At 39.5% G+C, this 21,735-nt stretch overlaps 1 protein-coding gene across 14 annotated transcripts in view; it reads left to right on the forward strand.

Annotated features, from left to right (window-relative positions):
- LOC132841682 (neurexin-1a-like) overlaps positions 1-21,249 on the forward strand; it is a 261,155-nt gene extending 239,906 nt beyond the window's left edge. For 8 of the 14 annotated variants that reach the window (XM_060864110.1, XM_060864118.1, XM_060864113.1 and 5 more), the window contains 2 exons: positions 948-1,035; positions 19,501-21,249. In XM_060864110.1, the coding sequence (XP_060720093.1) occupies positions 948-1,035; positions 19,501-19,802 (390 nt within the window). In that variant the 3' untranslated portion in view covers positions 19,803-21,249. The remainder of the gene's footprint in view (positions 1-947; positions 1,036-19,500) is intronic. The other 6 variants (XM_060864111.1, XM_060864119.1, XM_060864116.1 and 3 more) reach the window with 1 other exon arrangement.
- Positions 21,250-21,735: the final 486 nt, after the last annotated feature.

The raw sequence follows: 21,735 nt of genomic DNA on the forward strand, positions 1-21,735 counted from the left end.
TCCTGAGTAAATTAATTTTCCTTCATATTCGTTTGTCTCTGTGACACAGAACCGGTCGTTACCGGTGCAAAGTAAACAGATGATTAAACGATCTTTGATCTTCTGGAGAGAAATTGAAGTGATTATCTCAGAGAACTTATTACAGGACTCTAAGGATTCTTGTATATACGTATCTATTTATTTGAAAATCAGCTGTAGTGGAATCTCTTGAAGAATCAAAAATTTGCTCAGTTTTTCTCTTGGTTCGGTATCAAAACGTTCCAGAAGTTTGGTTTTTTGATCTGCCCAAGTGTCTCTAAAGTTGTTCTGAAATGTTTAATTCCTCACATAGTAGAGAACTTTGCCCATTTTTAAGCCACAAGGTGATGGAGGTAAAACTTTGTCATGTGTCTGTTGGTACACGTTAGCACAAGAACAAGTGATTGAATGTTTGTAGGACTGATATGAAATTTTTATTTTAACCAGCTGAAGAACTGAAGGTCAAAGCAAGGTCGAATGTCTCCAATAGGTTTTCTTTAATAGCTTCCTGGCTGTTTAAAGAAAATTTTAAGAGACGTTCAAGGCATACAAATGAATATGAATAAAGAAGGACCAGACTCGTTATTGCCAGAGGCATCCCTGAGGATGCAGTTCAAATCAAGTTCTACTTCTTTAATTATTAAAGAATGACACATCATACTTTTTATCCACTTATAGTTACAGTTAAAGTTGTAGAATGCGCAGAAACAAATTAAAAATTGTTACGTTAAAACGATATTGCAGCTATAAACATTTTTTGTGCATTCTACATTTTACATGAATAAGTCTAATAATGATTCATAGTTAATCATAATGCTGTATATAATGTCTTATGGATCCATTATAACACGTGAATGTGTTCATAAATCATTATACTCAACCACATCCACTAATCTTGAAGATCTTTCTCTTTCTCTTTTCCTCCCCAGACGACGGATGACCTGTTGGTGGCGTCTGCTGAGTGTCCGAGCGATGACGAGGATATCGACCCGTGTGAGCCGAGCTCAGGTGGGTTAGGTTAGTCATCTCTTTTATTATTCCTTCTTTTCAGCCTTATCTGTTTCTCACCATCTCTCACCAGAGCACTCAAACGATTGTCCTCTCATAAGTCTATGGACATTAACATTAAATTAGGGTAAAAATATAAAATACATAACACTGTCATTACAGTTTATAACACCATCATAGATTATTAGTAAAATCGTCATAATAACACGTGTTACCTAACAGCTAGAGGAAAATGATACCAGGCACAATTTTATTAGTACAGGGTAATTATTGCCACTGTTGGATCTTTATTTTATAACTCTTATGATGTTTTATAATACAGCTGTTTGTTGTATGTCAACATGCTGTAAATCTGTCCGTGTTTTAAATGTTTTAAACAGCTGACGTCCAGCATTACAAGTCAAAAGATGTAAAGCAATGTTTGGTAACATTTTGTTTACCAAAGCTTTCAAAGGCTACATAAAACCTACATAAGCCTGTCATGACAAATGGTGAACACCTATGTAAATATTTACAGGCATAACACTTATGCCAACTGACATTAAATTGTATTATGAGGCATTATGAAGCTAAATATAGTTATATAGTGAAGTTTGACTGTATCAGTGCTATAATGTGCCATAAGACAACCTTATGTCAGTTGACAGAGGTAAGCCTTTAAAGGAAGTTTTTAAGTGAAGTTGACTTAATACCTGTGTCAAGTGACAGATGTTGTTAAAATAAGGTTGAGTTATGATGCATTATAACACCTAAATATTGAGTTTAGATTGTGTTGTGATGCATTATAACATCATTACATCATGATAACATCATGAGTTTAAACAACGATACCATCATTGCACTGTAACTACACAATTACGTACCATTTCTAAGACCCGTAAGTAAAGATTGCTGACAAATACGTGTCATGACTGCTTCTGCTTTCTGGAATAAGGCATTATAAGTACTGATTTTGGTGCTTAGGAAGGTACATGAAGATGGGCTTTAACTCAAGTGCTACTGACATTTTCAAGGGAACAATGTTTTCCTAACATGCTATTATGAATGTTGTTATGAACCTTTGTGTAACTCTGTCGGTTGACATAAAGCACTTATGTAGTTCTTATGTAGCCTTATGAACATTAGATTAAAGTGAAAATTTTGTCCATGCTAAGGTGCTTACATGCACTTCAGTCAACGTGACCTTGCTCTTTTGCGCTATTAGCGGCATTAGCTTGCGGAATAAGTTGTCCCTCATGATAGCCTAAAGGCTTTGTGGCATCTGCTACATTTGCTCTAATGCTTTATGCATGAAAATGACATGGGGTGTAAATGAAGACAGAAGCCGTCAGGACGGAGCGAAGATGGCACCTTCATGCTTTTCAGCGTTCGGCTTTGAGCATGCGATGTGTGATATGTCCCCGCTCGCGTTAATTACGCAGAACGGCAGGTCTGGGATTTCGAATCGTGTTGTCTTGCGTTCTCTTTGCTTTACATGCGCTGATTACATGCGACACACTCCTGGTGTGCTAAACCATGTCTCTGTCCTCTGAGGAAAACAAACGCTAGGGTTCTGGAGCACAATATCGTAATTAGCACTCTGGGGTCTGGCGGAGAACGTCGGTGGCTGTGAACCTCAGCGTAAATTTGAGCAACTGGAAAACGTCAGACATTTTGAGTGTTTCGTAGCGCTATAGCACAAATGATGCAGGCAGTCAGGAGCTTTTTTTCCTGCGATTTTTTTTTTCCCTTGACATGATATAATATAATTATATAGGATATTATCCCTTGTTCTATTAATATACACTGATCAATTTTGCATGCATCACATTCTTCAGAGGACCGAGAACATATTTAGGAATCTCAACAAAGAAACTTTGATGATCTCATGATCCTTTCATGATTGTAGCACTGACTAGGGACTTGGGTTGCCATGATTAATGTAATCAAGACCAAAATAAGTATGGATTAGTAAATCTTAAGCTTTATGTTGAGATTAACACCTAATACTATAAATGCCTCTCCCCATATTATGAAAAATAAAGTACAGTATGCTTGTTTGGACTTATCTTGAAAGACTAACTCATCCCAAAAATCTAATTCCACCTCTTTAGGAAGTTTTGATAGAATTTCTTTTTCTTTGGCCCATTTTCATTTTTATTTTAATTTTTATTCCAAACCATTTTGAAAAAAGAAATTTAATCTATCTATAATTTCTTGTAAGTCACATGGGTTTATCCGTTTATCCTCTTTTTATCAAGCTCCAAAATGATCCAAGCTTCTTATCTAGCAGTTAAGACCTTTAATTGTTGGTTAAATCTTTAAAAACATGCATTGGAGAGTTTGGATCATTAATGAGGTTTTACTCATTGTTTCTCACTCATATTTAAGGTTCTTGGTCTATACAGCTTTTGTGGACAGAATTGTGGTTATCATGCTGCGAGAAGTCAAACTCTATTATGGAAAAAGGTCTTTGTTATGTAGCATCTAAACTACACTGTGGCTGTGCTGGGGTTAAAATCATGTAAGAGCTGCAGCATTAGATATGCATCTGCTTTGATCTGTCTATGTACAGCTTTATAGTCAGCTCCTGCAGTTCATGGTGAGAGTTGGAGTTAATTCATGAGCACATCATCCAAGGCTCTTCATAATGCTCTGTTGTGTAACACTGGATCAGATGGTCAGACAGGTCCACAGCACAGGCTTTTTTGTACTTGATGACAGGTTGAGCTTGAAAAGCTCTGAATTAAACCAGCTTCATTTCGGTGTGTAAAGTAATGCTAGACGCTAGCTCCTATCTAAAGGGATTGTACTCGAAGACCAAAACGGGATAAATAATAAAAATATGAAGACTCCTATAGTCTCGAGTTATCCGAATATAGCAATAAACCCTGCAAAAATTATTGTCTGTCGGTGTATCACTTCCCGGGGACAAACTCTGATCGGTTTTGTGGAGAGAATCCTGTTTTTTCTCTAACACAGCAGCCTTACCCAGTTAGAGTCTAGCACAAGGTCAGTCGAGGACAGTCTGGGGGGTGTAGACACCCCGATTTATCCCTCAGAGAGTTGAGAAGCACTTGCAAAAACCTCAGAGTGATTTGACACCAGCATGCTAGGAGTGGGAGTGGGGGTGGGGGGTGGGATTGGGTAAAGGGGGGCTAACAGCATATACTGATCAATATCTGGATTCTGCTACACTTGGTCAATATCACAGTCATGTTAAAGGATCGTATCCACTGCCGTCGAGAACGGCAAAGTGTCTAACCTTCTCCTGCAACACGGAATTCTGTTCCTAAGCCTTTCGATAAAAGTTACCCTGAGTTGTCTGGATTCTACCAAAAATTTTGATATGGAAACTATGCTAGCAGGGCCAAGCTATACTTTTTAGCATCCCGGTCCAATTGCATGAGCACCAACTATCTTAAAGTTCAGACTGAACGTTAACCTTGTCCTTTCCGCTGATGTCCTGGGCGGGACGTCATCATTGCTTATCCATTACATACAATGGAGATTAATAAAAGAAAAATTCAGACACACTTCAGGTTTAGCTTCATATCTAACTGCATGAAGCTAAAATATTTTTCTCCTGAAGTCTGAACCAGGTTCCAAGTGAACTGTATCTGATGAGAACAGTTTGTTGTGAATAATGTATTTGTATTGAGTTACACCCCTAGTACAAATAAAGGGATGGTATGATGTCATGGAGGTCTGTTTGCTCCTCAAGGTCAGTCCAACAGGCTGTAGATCATAGACCAGCAACAACCCCGACGCTCTTCATCACTCCCACACACCACCGCCATCACCACCTCCTTTTCCCAGCGGCAGCGCTATCAGCGATCGAGTGAGATCGATCCCTGGCTGTATTTATCGTCACGCCCTATTTCTTTTACAGCCGGAAAAGCGCAGGCTCCGGTGGCGCAGAGGGTCGGAGCTAATCTTCCAGCGGGCACCAGATTAGATCGCAGTGCAGCAAACTGAAGCTTTGTAAACACAAGAAACCGCAGCGAGCCGAATCTCCACCTCAGCAGCACAATGAAGGACAGGAACAAAGCGATAGATGAGCTGAGTTTTAAAATCTGCCACATGACAAGCGTTGAAATATACATCAGCATGTCAAAGCTGACAAGTGGAAAGGCAAATGAGCTGCACTGCTCCACGCTCCAGGCAGTGTGAGGCACAATAAGCTGACTAAATGGGACTTTTCTGAAATATTCCCTCTACCTAACAGAGGTGTTTTTTTTCCCCCAGATGTGCGATGGGGTTTAACACAGAGCGTTAATGAGAATCATAAATATTTTATCTGAGATTGCAGAAGATGACAGAGAGCTCAGAGTTAGAACTCAATGAGAGGAAGAAAAGATTAGTGTGCTGTGTAGGCTTCTACTTTAAATTCCCTGGCACTGAATATCTTCATTTTTTTTCCCTCAACTACAACATCCGCCTCCACAACCCAGCATGTTTTCTTCCACACTTTTGCTTTTAGCTTCTTTTTTTTTCTTTTTTTCTATTTTCCCGTCTGTTTCTACTGTAGTCTGAAATGAATTACAGCTTGGTGCTGTTGAATTCTCACTTCTGCTCAGAAGGTGTTAATTCATTTTCAAAATAGTTTCATTGTTGATCTGCTGACGCTTTCTTTAAAGAGACGTTTCTTTAACATTTACGGATTCTACGGTGTCAGGACCTTGTAACAATCTCAAACGATCGCTTTCTCGGTAACGTGACAAGCTGCGTTTTATTAAAATGCTCAAAACATGCAGCTACATTTTCAGAATAAAGCACAACAACAAAAAACAGTATTGATCTTATTTTGTACCTAAACGTATAATTAAGTCTATTTTTTTATGGTGGATTATTTAGAGCATCCAAAATACAAGTCAATGTAAATGAGCTGTTTCTATGGAAACGAAAAGGTATTAGAACAAGCACGCTGATATAAAAACCTGCGATTTGCCATCATCTACCTTCACAGGTACGGTGACTTTATCTTTCTGAGTCTCCAGTCGCTGTACAATGCGTAGCCCACCGGTTGCCATAGTAACAATGTTACAAATTGTTTTATGAAAGATTCTGGAAGAAGATTTTTTTGCCATTTGTGTAGAAAATTCGGGCAGTGTTTATCTGCATCATGTCAAACGCCATGTTCCGAATCACATGCTCTGCTGTCTTCACTCTCATTGGTGCACCAAGTCGCTTCATATTTGCATATGCGGACACGCCGACATCTGTGTCGCTCATGTCACAGGAAGCCATCAGCCGTGCTGCTGTTATGGAAAACCCCATCTGACCAATCAGAATCGAGAATCCAGAAAGAGGTTTGTGCTATTTTGTAGGGGTCATGATAAGAATTTTCATGTATTTGCAATGATGCAGAAAAAAAAATGAAACCTTTACTATGGGCTCTTGAAGAGCTCTATGTAGGTGTAAAAAGGGGTTATGATGCTTGCGAGCAAATCACATGCTTGTTTGGTTCTTTCTTTACTGTGCGCTGTCCTCCTGTTTGCCGAGCACCTGAGCTGCTGCTCTGTTGTCACAAACAGAATGTATACGCTCTCCACTGGTTCACTCCGCTCTGAACTAACACGAAGCGAGCGCTGAACCGTGAAATTCACATTTTGGACTGAGTCGATGACAAGAATGGAATAACAGTCATAAAAACACAGCAAGTGTAAGCAGTGCCTCCAAATAGCCCTCGCCGAGAACCAACGTACCTGAGACAAAATATAATTCACTGGAACATCAGAGGCTTGTGGCATACGTGCTCAGTTGATGTTGATTAATTTCCTTAATTTCCTACAAAATGTAGTGAAGCTTCAGCTCTAGTATCTTATGGTTTCTAAAGCAACAAACCATTCTCAGTAACTTGTAAGAAAGATGATCTGCATAATTAATTCATTAATAAAAAAATAAATGCTATAAAACAATATTTTTCATTTTTATACCAAGCTACAACTCCTGGGCCCCTGAGCAAGGCCCTTGTAAGTCGCTCTGCAAAAAGGTGTCTGCTGAATGCTGTAAATGTAAATGCAAATGTAAAAAATTAAATGAAGATGTTAACGGTTCCTGGTGGACCAGCAGCAGGATCCCGCTCTCTCAGTGCAGCTGCCCGGGGTTGATCCCCTCCCCCCAGTACCCCCGACACACTGTTGATTATTTTCCTATAGCTGCACCACTTTCTCATTAGCCTCCTCTCAAACCCTCCCTTTTGACTGATGGTAACTTAATGAAGCTTTTTAACAGCCCAGCGCTGGAGAGGTTAATGTCACATTTAAGCCTCGCACATAAAGGCGAGTTCACGGCGAGTCAGCACGAGTGTGTGTTTACGATTTACTTGCTTTATGGGCTAATAAAAAAGCGCAAGCTTCTATAAACACGGCCGATCGGCCCATATAGACAGAGCAATAGTGGAACGTGTTCAGAAAAAGTACAGAGATGTTTTTTTTTAAGCCAACACTCTCTAACGTCCGATCACCAGCTTCACCAGCTGACGCCAGTGCTCTCTAACATCAGATTCACCAGCTTCTCCACGACGATACATCGCTACTACTCAGGGCGCTAATACTCAACCAGATCAACAAGGTTCTCACACATCTGACCTTTCTCCGTCAGTCAGAAAGGTTAATAAGGAGACTGGACTTTAAACCATTGGAATGTTCAGATGAGTGGAAATTGTATTAGTCTTGTGTCTTGTGTATGTTACATAAATTAGTGCTGACAAGGAGCACAGTGAGATAATTAGCGTACGAGGCTAACACGGCTCGGGGGGAAAAAAACCCTTGACATGCAGTCTGACTTTTACCTCAAAATAAAGCTCTGTGCAAAAGTATTTACCTATTCCATGTAGTGTATTACTGATTTGTTATTTTGTCATGATTTCCACAGAACAGCCCATAATATCGAAGTGATCAAAACGTTTCGGCAATTTTTTTATTTAAACACTGTAAAAAGTTGTGATTACATCCGTTTTAAAGCACCATTACTCTAATAAGTGAAAATTAGTTGCAGCGAAAATTGATCTAATTATTTAAGAACATGAAGAACAAAGCAGAACAAAAAACACGACTCAACAGAATTCAGTGACCGATTAAAGAGAGCATGAAGATTTTCTGCATTGAAACATGTTCCTTTCTGGTTTTCATGGATCCCAATCCGGAGGAAAGTTTTATTGCTTCAGCACAAGTAATAGTTTAGTTTTCTAATTACAAACTAAACTGATGAGGATTATGTCCATTTCATTTTGGATTTTTCTGGATCAAATTGTGGTGTTCAGTCAGCCAGGAAATCATTGTTAGCTAGAAAGAATTGTACATGAGTTTAGGAAGTAGTAAGGAATTAAACAGATGAAATGATTGTCGGCTCATCTATCCAAAAGTAGCATCGGTAACCAAGTGAATCTGGCATCATTTCCATTTCCCACATTTCTTATTGTCATAAAGTCTTATAAACAACTCCATAAAATTCAAAACAGCTGCTTTCAGTGGACTGAAATGAAAACAAGCCCCAAATGGTTTCATCATAAAAGTGATGGCTTTAGTCTGCAAACTCATTTTATCTACATTAACAGAGTATTTCAGGCACAGGAGAAAAACAGCTATAAAACTTGATAATTGGCCTTTTAAATTAAGATAAAAAAAGAAGAAAATATTAAAGCAATTAATAAAAAGAAAATAGAAACATAACATGAAAAAATGTGAATAAATCACTAAAACTTAATAACTTGAATAATATATTGTCTTTGAATTAAAACCGTTTGATCTGATTACGAGTTAAATCAAATATTTTATATATATATATATATATATATATGAATAAAAATAGTAAATTCCTAATCTGTAGTCTAGAATTGTAAAAAAAATTTTCTGCTAAAACGCTAGAGCTTATAGATATTCAGTAAAACTCTCTTCCAGACCAACACTCTCGTCGAGAGCGGTCTCATCATTCAGCCATAATCCCGGATCAGCTGAATGAAGTCTTTTTGATGGACTATAATACCTTCCAGAGATCGGTCAGCTACGCTGGAGCTAGACCATTAAGGGCTTTCAAGGTCAAAAGCAAGATTTTAGAGTCAATACGAAACTTAATAGAAAGCCAATGTCAATTGAATCAGACCGAAATAATACACACTGACTTCCTTTTCCTGCGAAACAATCCGAGCCCTGCGTTCTGATCCAACCGATGTTTATAGAGAGAGAGAGAGAGAGAGAGAGAGAGAGAGAGAGAGAGAGAGAGAGAGAGAGAGAGAGAGTTCAGGGCTTGTTTGCTTTAATACTTTTATACATCTCACAAATGTATCATCAATACAAAATGTGTTTTATATAAAAATCATTTGTATACTTATGAAGCAAGCAGAAATAATAATAAAAAAAAAACTTTCAGATGCTACATATGTTGTAATGTACATCACATAATTAGAGATTTGTCTCCATCTTCATCAAAAACTATTAGAACAAGCATGGATTAGTTAAATGAGAGTTCTGGGTAATTTGTACACAAGAATAGAAATAGATATAGAACTTCTAGATATGTGGCAGCAAGTGGATATTATTATTATTATTATTATTATTATTATTATTATTATTATTATTACTGTCATTGTTTTTTATTATTATTAATTTTTTTCTATTTTAAATCTACAGTATAATGCTCCTAACACACAAACTTGGGGAACACCAATTTGCCTTTTCTTTTAGCTACAGCAAGTATTAGTGACCCATTAACTGATGATTGACATCAAGTGTCTCCATATCAACCTGTCACACGAACCTGCTGTTAAAGGAAACCAATTAATACCATCTGATTAATCAGATTTTGAAAATCCTGTCGGAATTTCTTTTCCTCTGCTTTAGCTTGTGTCTGAATTTTATCAGGGATATGTCTGATATCAGGCTGAAGTCGGATGTAGGTCAGTATTAAAGTGTAACCCACTGGGGGGCAGTTTATATAGGCTCAGGTAATAGAATATGTTCTCCATTTGCTTTAATGGCTAGTGTCAGACTGTTGGTTCGAGCAGTCCATAACATAACAGCGTTCAATTTGGAAACCTGTTGGGAAATGAGAGGGATCGCTAAAAACGAACTAAATCCCAAATGGATCCTTTCCTCCTTCCATTAGTGTGCTTAATGCTTTCAATAAGCAATACATTATGTTGATATCGTTCACTCCCTTTTTCTTATGCAATACATACAGCAGCACTATATAACATCCCTTCATTCAGGTCTTAGACTTAGAGTGAGGCCCAGAGGCCCTATTGCAGAAGGAATAGGTAACCTTGTTTGTTCTTGCTGACAATCTTGTGTTGCCATGGATTGTGCCATGCACACATTACTGTCTTGCAACTATGAGAAATGTGTTGACGTTCCCAACATTGTCCTCCTTCCTGCTTTCATCAATCCCACTAACGAAAAGGTCTGCTTATGTTGTCTGGTCGTCGCCGCATAAGCAGACCATTACCTTACAGCATGTGGCAGGCAGAGCGACCTTTTTCTGCTTCCCTCTCTCATCACGTTCTTTTCCTAAATGAGGAAAAATTGTTTATAACACGCAGCCATATACTCACATCCCTGCTGATTCCAAACCAGTTAGCAGCCGTTCGCTCCATGCCAGGATGGCTGGTAAAACGATGTGACTGGGGGATTAGGGATTTTGGCAAGAGTTAAAGCCGGGGAAAATCTTGTTAGACATTTTAAAGCAAATCAGCTGAGTAGTTCTCGGCTCCAATCTGTACACAAGTCACACCTCGAGATCTTCTCTTGGCTCCTTAGAGGCACCGAAAGCTCCTTCTGTGCATGTTCAAGTGGCCTGTAAAGGACTATTTGTTCATTTGTGGATCTTCAAAAACCAATTTATCCTGGCTAGGATTGTTGTTTATCTGAGTTGGAGATTCACACCTACATTCAGCCTGAAAACTTAACTCAGAGGGTTAAGGAGCTGGTAGGAAAACCCAAAGAATAAGGAGAACTTGATGAACTCAAAACAGACAGTAACTTTTACAAACTGTATAACCAGGAAACCTTGAACCGTGGTGTGGTGAGTTCACAAAATAACATTGTTACACTTTAAAGGAATATGTTAAAACAAAACAAAACACAACTATTGATAAAATTGCAATAAGTAAAAAAGAAGTGTCCTAAACCATATTGCTGAAGCTTTCAGTAGAGTAGAGTAGAGAAGATAAAGTGAAGTATAGTACAGTAGAGTAGACTGGAGTAGAGTAGAGTGGAGTGGAGTAGAGTACAGTAGAGTAGACTGGAGTAGAGTAGAGTGGAGTGGAGTAGAGTGGAATGGAGTAGCGTGCAGTAGAGTAGACTGGAGTGGAGTAGAGTGGAATGGAGTAGCGTGCAGTAGAGTAGACTGGAGTGGAGTAGAGTACAGTAGAGTACAGTGGAGTAGAGTAGAGTGGAGTGGAGTAGAGTACAGTAGAGTGGAGTGGAGTAGAGTACAGTGGAGTGGAGTGGAGTGGAGTAGAGTACAGTAGAGTGGAGTGGAGTAGAGTACAGTGGAGTGGAGTGGAGTAGAGTGGAGTGGAGTAGAGTACAGTAGAGTGGATTGGAGTGGAGTAGAGTACAGTGGAGTGGAGTGGAGTAGAGTACAGTAGAGTGGACTGGAGTCGAGTAGAGTACAGTAGAGTGGAGTGAAGTAGAGTACAGTAGAGTGGAGTGGAGTAGAGTACAGTGGAGTGGAGTGGAGTGGAGTAGAGTACAGTAGAGTGGATTGGAGTGGAGTAGAGTACAGTGGAGTGGAGTAGAGTAGAGTACAGTGGAGTGGAGTGGAGTGGAGTGGAGTAGAGTACAGTAGAGTAGAGTGGAGTAGAGTACAGTAGAGTGGAGTGGAGTAGAGTACAGTGGAGAGGAGTAGAGTACAGTAGAGTAGAGTGGAGTACAGTGGAGTGGAGTAGAGTAGAGTAGAGTACAGTAGAGTGGATTGGAGTGGAGTAGAGTACAGTAGAGTGGAGTAGAGTAGAGTACAGTGGAGTGGAGTGGAGTAGAGTACAGTGGAGTGGAGTGGAGTAGAGTACAGTAGAGTAGAGTGGAGTAGAGTACAGTGGAGTGGAGTGGAGTGGAGTGGAGTGGAGTGGAGTAGAGTACAGTGGAGTGGAGTGGAGTAGAGTAGAGTACAGTGGAGTAGAGTGGAGTAGAGTACAGTAGAGTGGAGTGGAGTAGAGTACAGTGGAGTGGAGTAGAGTACAGTAGAGTAGAGTGGAGTACAGTGGAGTGGAGTAGAGTACAGTACAGTAGAGTGGATTGGAGTGGAGTAGAGTACAGTAGAGTGGAGTGGAGTGGAGTAGAGTACAGTAGAGTAGAGTAGAGTAGAGTAGAGTAGAGTAGAGTAGAGTAGAGTAGAGTAGAGTATAGTAGAGTAGAGTAGAGTATAGTAGAGTGGAGTGGAGTAGAGTACAGTAGAGTGGAGTGGAGTACAGTACAGTGGAGTGGAGTAGAGTACAGTAGAGTAGAGTAGAGTAGAGTAGAGTAGAGTAGAGTAGAGTACAGTAGAGTGGAGTGGAGTAGAGTACAGTAGAGTGGACTGGAGTCGAGTAGAGTACAGTAGAGTGGAGTGGAGTAGAGTACAGTAGAGTGGAGTGGAGTAGAGTACAGTAGAGTGGAGTGGAGTAGAGTAGAGTAGAGTGGAGTGGAGTAGAGTACAGTAGAGTGGACTGGAGTCGAGTAGAGTACAGTAGAGTGGAGTGGAGTAGAGTACAGTGGAGTGGAGTGGAGTAGAGTACAGTAGAGTAGAGTGGAGTAGAGTACAGTAGAGTGGAGTGGAGTAGAGTACAGTGGAGAGGAGTAGAGTACAGTAGAGTAGAGTGGAGTACAGTGGAGTGGAGTAGAGTAGAGTAGAGTACAGTAGAGTGGATTGGAGTGGAGTAGAGTACAGTAGAGTGGAGTAGAGTAGAGTACAGTGGAGTGGAGTGGAGTAGAGTACAGTAGAGTAGAGTGGAGTAGAGTACAGTGGAGTGGAGTGGAGTGGAGTAGAGTACAGTGGAGTAGAGTGGAGTAGAGTACAGTAGAGTGTAGTGGAGTACAGTGGAGTGGAGTAGAGTAGAGTACAGTAGAGTGGATTGGAGTGGAGTAGAGTACAGTAGAGTGGAGTGGAGTGGAGTAGAGTACAGTAGAGTGGAGTGGAGTACAGTACAGTGGAGTGGAGTAGAGTACAGTAGAGTAGAGTGGAGTACAGTGGAGTGGAGTAGAGTAGAGTACAGTAGAGTGGATTGGAGTGGAGTAGAGTACAGTAGAGTAGAGTAGAGTAGAGTAGAGTACAGTAGAGTACAGTAGAGTAGAGTAGAGTAGAGTACAGTAGAGTGGAGTGGAGTAGAGTACAGTAGAGTAGAGTGGAGTAGAGTAGAGTACAGTAGAGTGGATTGGAGTGGAGTAGAGTACAGTAGAGTAGAGTGGAGTACAGTGGAGTGGAGTAGAGTAGAGTACAGTAGAGTGGATTGGAGTGGAGTAGAGTACAGTAGAGTAGAGTGGAGTAGAGTACAGTAGAGTAGAGTGGAGTAGAGTACAGTAGAGTAGAGTACAGTAGAGTGCACTGGACTGGAGTAGAGTACAGTACAGTAGAGTGGATTGGAGTAAAATAGTGTTATGTATGTGTAGACATTTGGCATCAAAAGAAAGAGCTAAGACTTAGCAGTTCACAAGACTTTAAAACGTTCACAATTAACTCACAATATGGCACAAAGAAGAAAGAATAAGAATCTACTTCTACGATTTCTGTAGAGATTCAGTGTACAAAATATATTACAGGTTGGCAGCTGCGGTAGTGTATAAATTATTAAAGTGTGTGTGCGTGTGTGTGTCCACTTAGTTTCCCAGCCTTGTTGTTGATAATGCAGACCCACATAATAGTGATTAAGAATGACTTGCAGGAGGAGGTTGGAATTATCCACAACCCTCTCATTTTGTCCATCAACACCTTCAGGGTGTCCACATTTCAGCCTAGAATGAAGACAGCTTCCCTGATTAGCTTTCTGACCAGCATCTAGACTTTCTTCTAAGCCCACTAACCTTTAAGCCTGGAACAACTCAGGGATAATAGATGGAGATTGAAGAAGGATTTTCATCCTCAGTGTGTAGCAGTTTATAAAATAGCACTTGATCCATTTTGTTGCTCAGGCAGTTGCTCAAGTGCAGAAAAGGAACTAGACAGATGTTATTCCAGGTCATGAAATCATAACGTGCTTGAAATTTAGGCTGATTTATTGCTCGTTAATTTAAAAGCCCCATATAATGGAAATTAACGCTGTGTATGCTGATGACCTTTCACTTCACCTCAACATGTCTCAACTTTGCTGATTGTTATACAGGTTATATGTAACCCGACATCCTGAGATGTCTCTAGTTGTATGATGTGACAGTTTCTACATCATTCCATTACCGCACTTCCAAACATACTCACCCTTTTCCTTGAACTTGAACTTTCCTTGCTGACCCTCTCGCTGTCCTTTATCGCTCTCCTGCTGTGCTATCATGGAAAATGGCTGCATTCGGAGGTTGTTCTGTCGGGATCTAATTTTACCCTTGGGTGCACTCGAGTGGAATTTATAAGGGCCCCCATTATTTTAAACACGTGTTTCAGGCACTATTTCTCGAGAAGTGTCGTCATGTAGTCATGGAGAGCTAATGAAGAACAGAGTGCATGTGGATGGCGAGACAGACGAAGGAAATGAGCGAGATAGACAGAGAAATAAAAAAAATGAGTGATTCAGAATCAGGGTGATGTTCCGCACCATTAAAACCTCAAACAGTTACTCAGTGACGATGGACTTTATTACTAAGATCATTACCATGGTGATAGAAAACTTTCCATATCAGAGAATCAGGTCTAAACTACGTACTGATATTTTAGTGATCAGTATTTTCCAAAGACCAAAAAATGTTGTGTCCTCCTGTTTTTATTGTGTCCATGTTGATGATTGAACGTCTTCATCATGTCTCACTCCACAATGGTGTTAATATGAAGCTCATATGAAAAGAATTTGTCCTGTTTCATCAGTGTTTCTGTTTTTATCTACAATACTAGAGGTGATATATTCATAAAGGAGATCTAAAAATACAAAAACATTTTTCTCCACACAGATGTTTGTATCTTCAGAGTAAATGTTGATATCGAACCCATTTCTGCTCTCTGAGATGCTCCCAGTGTTTTAATCATTTAAAAAGCAGCTCAGATTTATATTCAACACTAAAATTCAGTGTAAGATTATCAACAGATGGACAAACACACGTCTAAAACACACCGAAGGACAACAGAGTCCTGATTTATTTTAGATCTGTCTCACAGATACAACATCATTCGTTTATTTATACGGAGTGAAAACGTCTACTAAGTCTGTTTCCGTCCCGACGGCGTAACAGAACACTGGTGTAACTGGTAAAAAGTGTTAATAAAAATAACCACCTGGATGACTGCACAGAGAACAAACATTTTATACGTTGTCTTGAGCTCTTTGTGCCTTTACTTTGTTTACTCAGAAGGTGTTGATTAATTTTCTATAACAGCCCTATATATATATATATGAAGGCTCTTGTCGTAATACTTTATCATTTCTATAGTAAGAGCTCATTCACACAGATATAAATAAAAGGAGAGATTTATTTTAACATGCATGGAAGGAGTCCCAGTTTCTCTGGGGATCTTTTAAAAGTCTTTTTTCCCCCTCAACACTCTTCAGGAAATAGGAGTTTGCAGTTTTTCCCTTAAGTTGTGATTGTTGTTTAATTAAACTTAAAAACGGGAGGCTGGTGAAGGGAAACGACTTGCTGTTGAAGTTCCACCATAAACAGAGCTATACATGGATTATTACGATAGATTTTTTTAATGAAAGAAACATGATTGTTTAGGTTGCTAACATGAACCCCATCACTGATTGTTTTATTCCTTTCTTCAGTAATATTTTGTTTGCCTGATTATGTGTAGTAAAGCCATGAAACCGTGTTGTGAGAAATTGGGAGAAATGTTAGTTTAGTTTTGGATCAAAGACAAAAATCTTATCGCGAGAGCAGAAAAAATAGCAACGGTGCAAATAGACTGGCAAATGTGCCAATAATCTGGTTCTTTAACACAACACACCTTTAGCATCTTTTAACTCATTTTGGAGTCTGGCTGTCCTGTCCTAAGTGAGACGTTTGAAGACAGGGATTGTTGTGAATAAGTGCAGCTCTGGCAGTAGTGAATCTGCATGCTGTCTCGGTGCCAGGTCCCCGTCAGGCACTGTGTGGGACCAATCAACAGATCAGCACAGGCAGAGGGTGTGAAGCTCAGCCTGGGAGATCAGACTGCCAGCTTCCCATCACCAGGAAGAAGGGAAACACAGAAAACGTCTCGCTGCAGGAGAGCCAACACCTTAATCCATCCTTAGAGTTAGCATAAGATGTAAAAATCTGCTTTTTCAGTCTGTTCATGAGAATGAACCTGTTCAGCCAGACAGAATCTTTACACAGACAATACGAAAATGTAATAAAGACAGAACGAAACAGAACTTTTGCATTCAGACGGAAAAAAACGGTTATTTTTGTTTGAGTCGGATTCGTGATGAGGTGAAGAGGTGATGATACACAAGCTTTTAGATATCTAACTACATAGAAATTGTTCCTGACTTCTATTTTGGGTAAAATGTGACAGAGGAGTTCAAATTAAAAAGAATACCTGATTAAAAAATTCCTTACATTTGTCCGATAAAAAAAAGCAAAAAGTAATAAATAAATAAAATAAACAGACAATAAAAACTGCCAAATAAAAGGCAATAAAAAGTCTTCAGATTGGTTCAAAAAATAGAATATTCAATATTCGTTCATAATAGTAATAATAATAATTTTATTCAGAAAATACGACATGAAAGACGTTATTTACTACCGTACCTTCTTTTTTTTTCAAACAACTACTACAAAGAAAAAAAAAGTGTATTAACTCTGTTGGTTGTTCAGCGTCTGGCCGAGATTTCACCTCCACCGCTCACTGTCCTTATCTCCTGTCCTGACTCTCTGACCCTGAACAACAAATAACCCGAGCCGTACAGCATCCCCGCTCTGCAGCTGATGGGAGGAGGTGACGGCCCTCTTTTTTTTTTTGTGCGTTTTTTTGCCTTGAAGGAGTGAGTTTGCTTCACACCTGTCCAAAGGGATAACGCTGGCAGTGGCAGGAAGTGTTAATCTGTTCCAACGCTCAGTCACACTCCATTCCCCAAGGCACCTTCCCTCTGTCCTTGAGTGTCTGCTGGCATCCCTGGACTTGTGTTACACTATAACGGGCTTATACTACACACACACACTCACACACAACTGACTGGAAATGTGTACAGCATGGAGATGTGTGGCTTTGTCATGGAAGAAGGAAAGAAAGTTTTGAAAGACGACTACGATACAAGAGAAGCATCTTCAGGACGATGTGGTTGGATGTTGTTTCAGTGTCATATGTTCTACAAACCCCTCCCCTTTAACCTTCACCTTTAAACTTTAGGTGCCATAATGTCCGTAGCCTCCGTTTGCTTAGCCTACATGTTGTAGATCAGAACGTATCAACCACTTTGTTCAGATTTTCTGTCAGGAAACATTTAGCTTACATCGTTGGAAGGAGTCTACAGTGTCGGCTCTTTTTCTAACGTTTTCACCATAGAGGAATTTTATACTTTTGATGTTTCTCAGTAGCGAGACGCTGCGTTTTTGTTTTTTTTTGTTGTTCTGTCGGTTGTAACAGATTTACAAGAATCTTTTTTTCTTTCTAAGAAAGTATAATCATTTATATGCTGTATATATATATATATATATATATATATATATATATATATATATATATATATATATATATATATATACAGCATATAAATGATTATACTTTCTTCTAATAGCTGTAGCCACTAATAGCTGTGGCTTTGAATTAGACTTTTTTAGCCTGAAAGTTTTTTTTTGTAGCATGACATACTGTGTTGATGTTTTTTTTTCTTAACTTTAAGAAAGAAAGATTAGAGTCTGGATATATTTTATACTTTTTGATTTAATTTTATCTATTTCATTTTTAGCCGGATTTTTATTTCAACTTTATTTTTATGACCCAAACAGCCAAAAAAGGCGTTTCACTTTTCACTGCATGTCATATTTTGTGTTTGTGACTAATAAAAAGTTGAAGTGGAAACAAACACAACCGTAAGCACATATAAATTCATATTTGCTGGATTTCTGTCCAGTGATTTGGTTCGTTTCTTTTTGTACAGTCAGAAACCCAATGAAATGAACCAGAAGTATTACATTTGCTCTGAAATGCACTCCAAGAGATATAGCCACCATATTCAATAAATAAATTCCATCTAGGGCTGGAGATGTTAACCTGGTTTCTCCAAGGTCTAGACGAAAGGTCATGTCATTCCGGTGTCTGAATAGAGATTTGTTTACTTTTATGCGTCTTGAATAATAGACGTCCTGGATTTTAGACCTGATCGAGAGCTTATTAGAGTCTGCAGAGGAATGTATAGATGTGTGTGGAGATACAGAAGTGCGCGTGAGAGATGTTTTATCAGCTCAGAGCTTTAGCAGAGGGTGAGAAAGAGAGACAGAGAGACTAATGAAGGGTTACGGTGCCGAGTGTTATCAGAGCTGATGGGAGTCGGATTATAATTTGGATGGCTCTCGTACATAATGGAGGCTTGCTGATATGTAATCAGTTTCCCATTCAAAGCAGCAAATGGCTCCCAAAGCACTGGCTGCGAGTCGTTAATCCCCCCTTATCAAGCGTTTAGAGCATGTTAAAGGGCGGTCAACGGTTCGATCTGGGAGTCGACGCTGCCGTCGACGCCGTCTCTGTGTTTGTCATTTGCATCATAATTGCATGTTTGCACATGTTCTCAGAATCGCCGCCGCTATCGAACACAGCTGCTCTTTTTGATAAGTGGTGTCTTCTAAAATAAAGCTGCGTTCTGTAGCCGCAGTCATTTCATTACCGTCTGGGAAAACATTCTTGAGCGTGAAGCCAGGATCGGTTTCCTGAGGACACAAGATCGCGGTGTGCCAAGCTAGCGACACTGACTTGGGAGCATCAATTTGAGAGAGCGCTCGCCATCTGTTCTTCCTCCGATAAAAAAAAATAAACAAAAAAATGCCCCGCAATTAGTGATCCAGTGACAATTTTCTCATTTCTGTGTATTTTTTCAATGAGCGTATTAAACAAAAGCAAGTTGATGAGCTCTGTGGAATAGAGATCCGAAGACAGGAAGCTAGAAAGATTCTGGTGGGAAAATGAAGGCGATGGAAATGATGAGGAAACGTAAAAGTAGACAATTACAGTAAGACGTTTATTTTCTTAAAAAAAAACAGCTCATCAATCACTGAACACGATTTTAATCAGTTTAATGAATCCAGAATCTGACAACACTTTGTTTTTCTGTTCTGTTATATGATGACACTGGAACTGTTGTGCTATCTGTTACGTGTAAATAAAGTAGCTTGGGATCTGTACCAGATGCTAACCTCAGAGTATGTTTGTGTGTGTTTGTGTGTGTGTTTGTTTCCTCAGCGAGCCCGACAGGTCCGGGTCTGAAGGGATACCCTGACCCGGTGGAGGTGCGGGAGTCCAGCAGCACCACAGGTATGGTGGTGGGCATCGTGGCAGCAGCCGCCCTGTGCATCCTCATCCTCCTCTACGCCATGTACAAATACCGCAACCGGGACGAAGGCTCATATCGCGTGGATGAGAGCCGCAACTACATCAGCAACTCGGCGCAGTCCAACGGCACCGTCCTCAAAGAGAAACCAGCCAACGTGGCCAAGAGCGCCGCCAAGACCAAGAAAAACAAGGACAAGGAGTATTACGTTTGATCGCTCTTTCACTGGACGTGATCCAGGAAACGCTTTTTTTCAGGACTTCTGGATATTTTTTAGTTTGGATTTGTTTTGTTTCTTCATCTCTCTCTCTCTCCCTCTCTCTCTCTCTCTCTCTCTCTCTCTCGCACTCTCTTTGAAAGAATAATACGAAACCATATCCTGTGTATAATAGCAAAGAGGAAAAAAACTGAAACGAAAACTGCTTTAAAAATATCGGTTTATCTAAGATATTGCATTACACTGCAGATTGAAGGTTTCACTCACGTCCGGACGGCAGGAACGGGACAGTGCTGGCGTGGCTTCAGCTGGACCGAAGGACGTCTGAGGAAAGCATAGCTGATTATATACCCCATAATTAACTGCAAAGCAGATTATCAATACAAAACCCATCTGCACCTCGAGCAGCTGGCCAACAAAACACCAGGGCGTGCGGAAAAGTCACCGCTCATGCCTCCAGTCTCACAGGAAGTTTGTCCAGAACAAAGATGAAGCGTCCGCGTCTAAGCCCGTGATTGTTCTTCGCACCGAGAGAGACTTGCAAAGACCATCACCGGCCTCCTAAAATCTAACGAGGGAGCAAACTGCCGGCGTGAGAAGAAATCCTGAAAGCAATCTCAAAAGCAATCTCAAGGCCTTACGTTCTCAGCTGGAGGAAAACTTAAGGCCATAAACAAAAAAGTGGAAACAAACAAAAAAAAAAAGGGACCGTTCAAGGAACTCGATGCACGCAACAGTATCTTATGACATATGTTTATACACCCACATCTAAATGTGCTCTCTGGACTGTGACAGTGGTGTTTTATAGCCTGTTGTATAGACGCAAAATTATACCTGCTCCTCGATCATGTTTTTTTTTCAGTAATAAAAACTTCCAAAAATCCGAAAAAAATGAAAAAGTAAATGTTAGTAAATGTTGCTAGATATAGATTTTATCCCGATGCGAGCTTATTTGAGTTGCTTCCATCAGTTTATCTTCCATCAGTTTTTCCCAGACGTCATGCTACATGCTAAACCAATGTTCCAGACCCAAATTTTGTCTTGTTCTTGAATGAGATTTACAAATCGAGTCCCAGTGGTATCTCATGATCCTGGAAAAAAAAAATTCCCAATCCAGGTTTTATCAATAATCTGTTCAGCATTTCAGCCCGTGTGTGTGTGTGTGTGTGTGTGTGATTGAGTGTGTGTGTCACCTGTCTTTCCTGTCCTCCGATCTTTAAGTTCATCCATCTCTGCTCTCCTTCTCCCCAGGACGGGCGAAACAGGAGAAAAGTCCAGACTTCGAGCTCATCCTGCGTTCAGTGCGTTTTACTTTGGTTTATTTTCTAATTCTATCAGTGCTTTTCTTTTTTCTACTGTATTTTCTGTTCGAATTGTGACAATTCTTTATTGACATCAAAGTACAGGATTTATTATAAAAAAATAGTTTTGAAAAATTAAACAAGCAAATAAAATATTACCTAAGTGAACGAAATGTTTGTTCTGGATTTTTATTTAAAAAAAAGAAGAAATGAAAAGAAAAAATGTGAAGGAGAACTGATTCTATGTCATTGTTTACAATTTTTAAGATTTATTTATTTATTTTGTCTAGAAAATTATTAACAATATTGTATAGTAACTGTTATGAGATGTTTATCTCATGGAGATTGTTTTATCTCATGTTTATCTCCCTTTATCTTGTGTTTATAATGTGTTAAATTGTGTTTGTCTTCCTTTATCCTATGTTTATCTTCTTTTATCTGGTGTTTATCTTCTTTTATCTTGTGTTTATCTTGCTTTAAATTGTGTTTTCTTGTTTAATCCTATGTTTATCTTGCTTTATATTGTGTTTATCTTGTGTTTATCTTTTTTGTTTGGTTTTCACATTTTCTAAATCATCTAAGGATAAAATGAATGGAAAGAAACCTGTAGGGAAAAAAGTGACTAGACA

Source organism: Tachysurus vachellii, chromosome 2 (genome assembly GCF_030014155.1).
Source record: "Tachysurus vachellii isolate PV-2020 chromosome 2, HZAU_Pvac_v1, whole genome shotgun sequence".
In the NCBI taxonomy this organism is placed as follows: domain Eukaryota; kingdom Metazoa; phylum Chordata; class Actinopteri; order Siluriformes; family Bagridae; genus Tachysurus; species Tachysurus vachellii.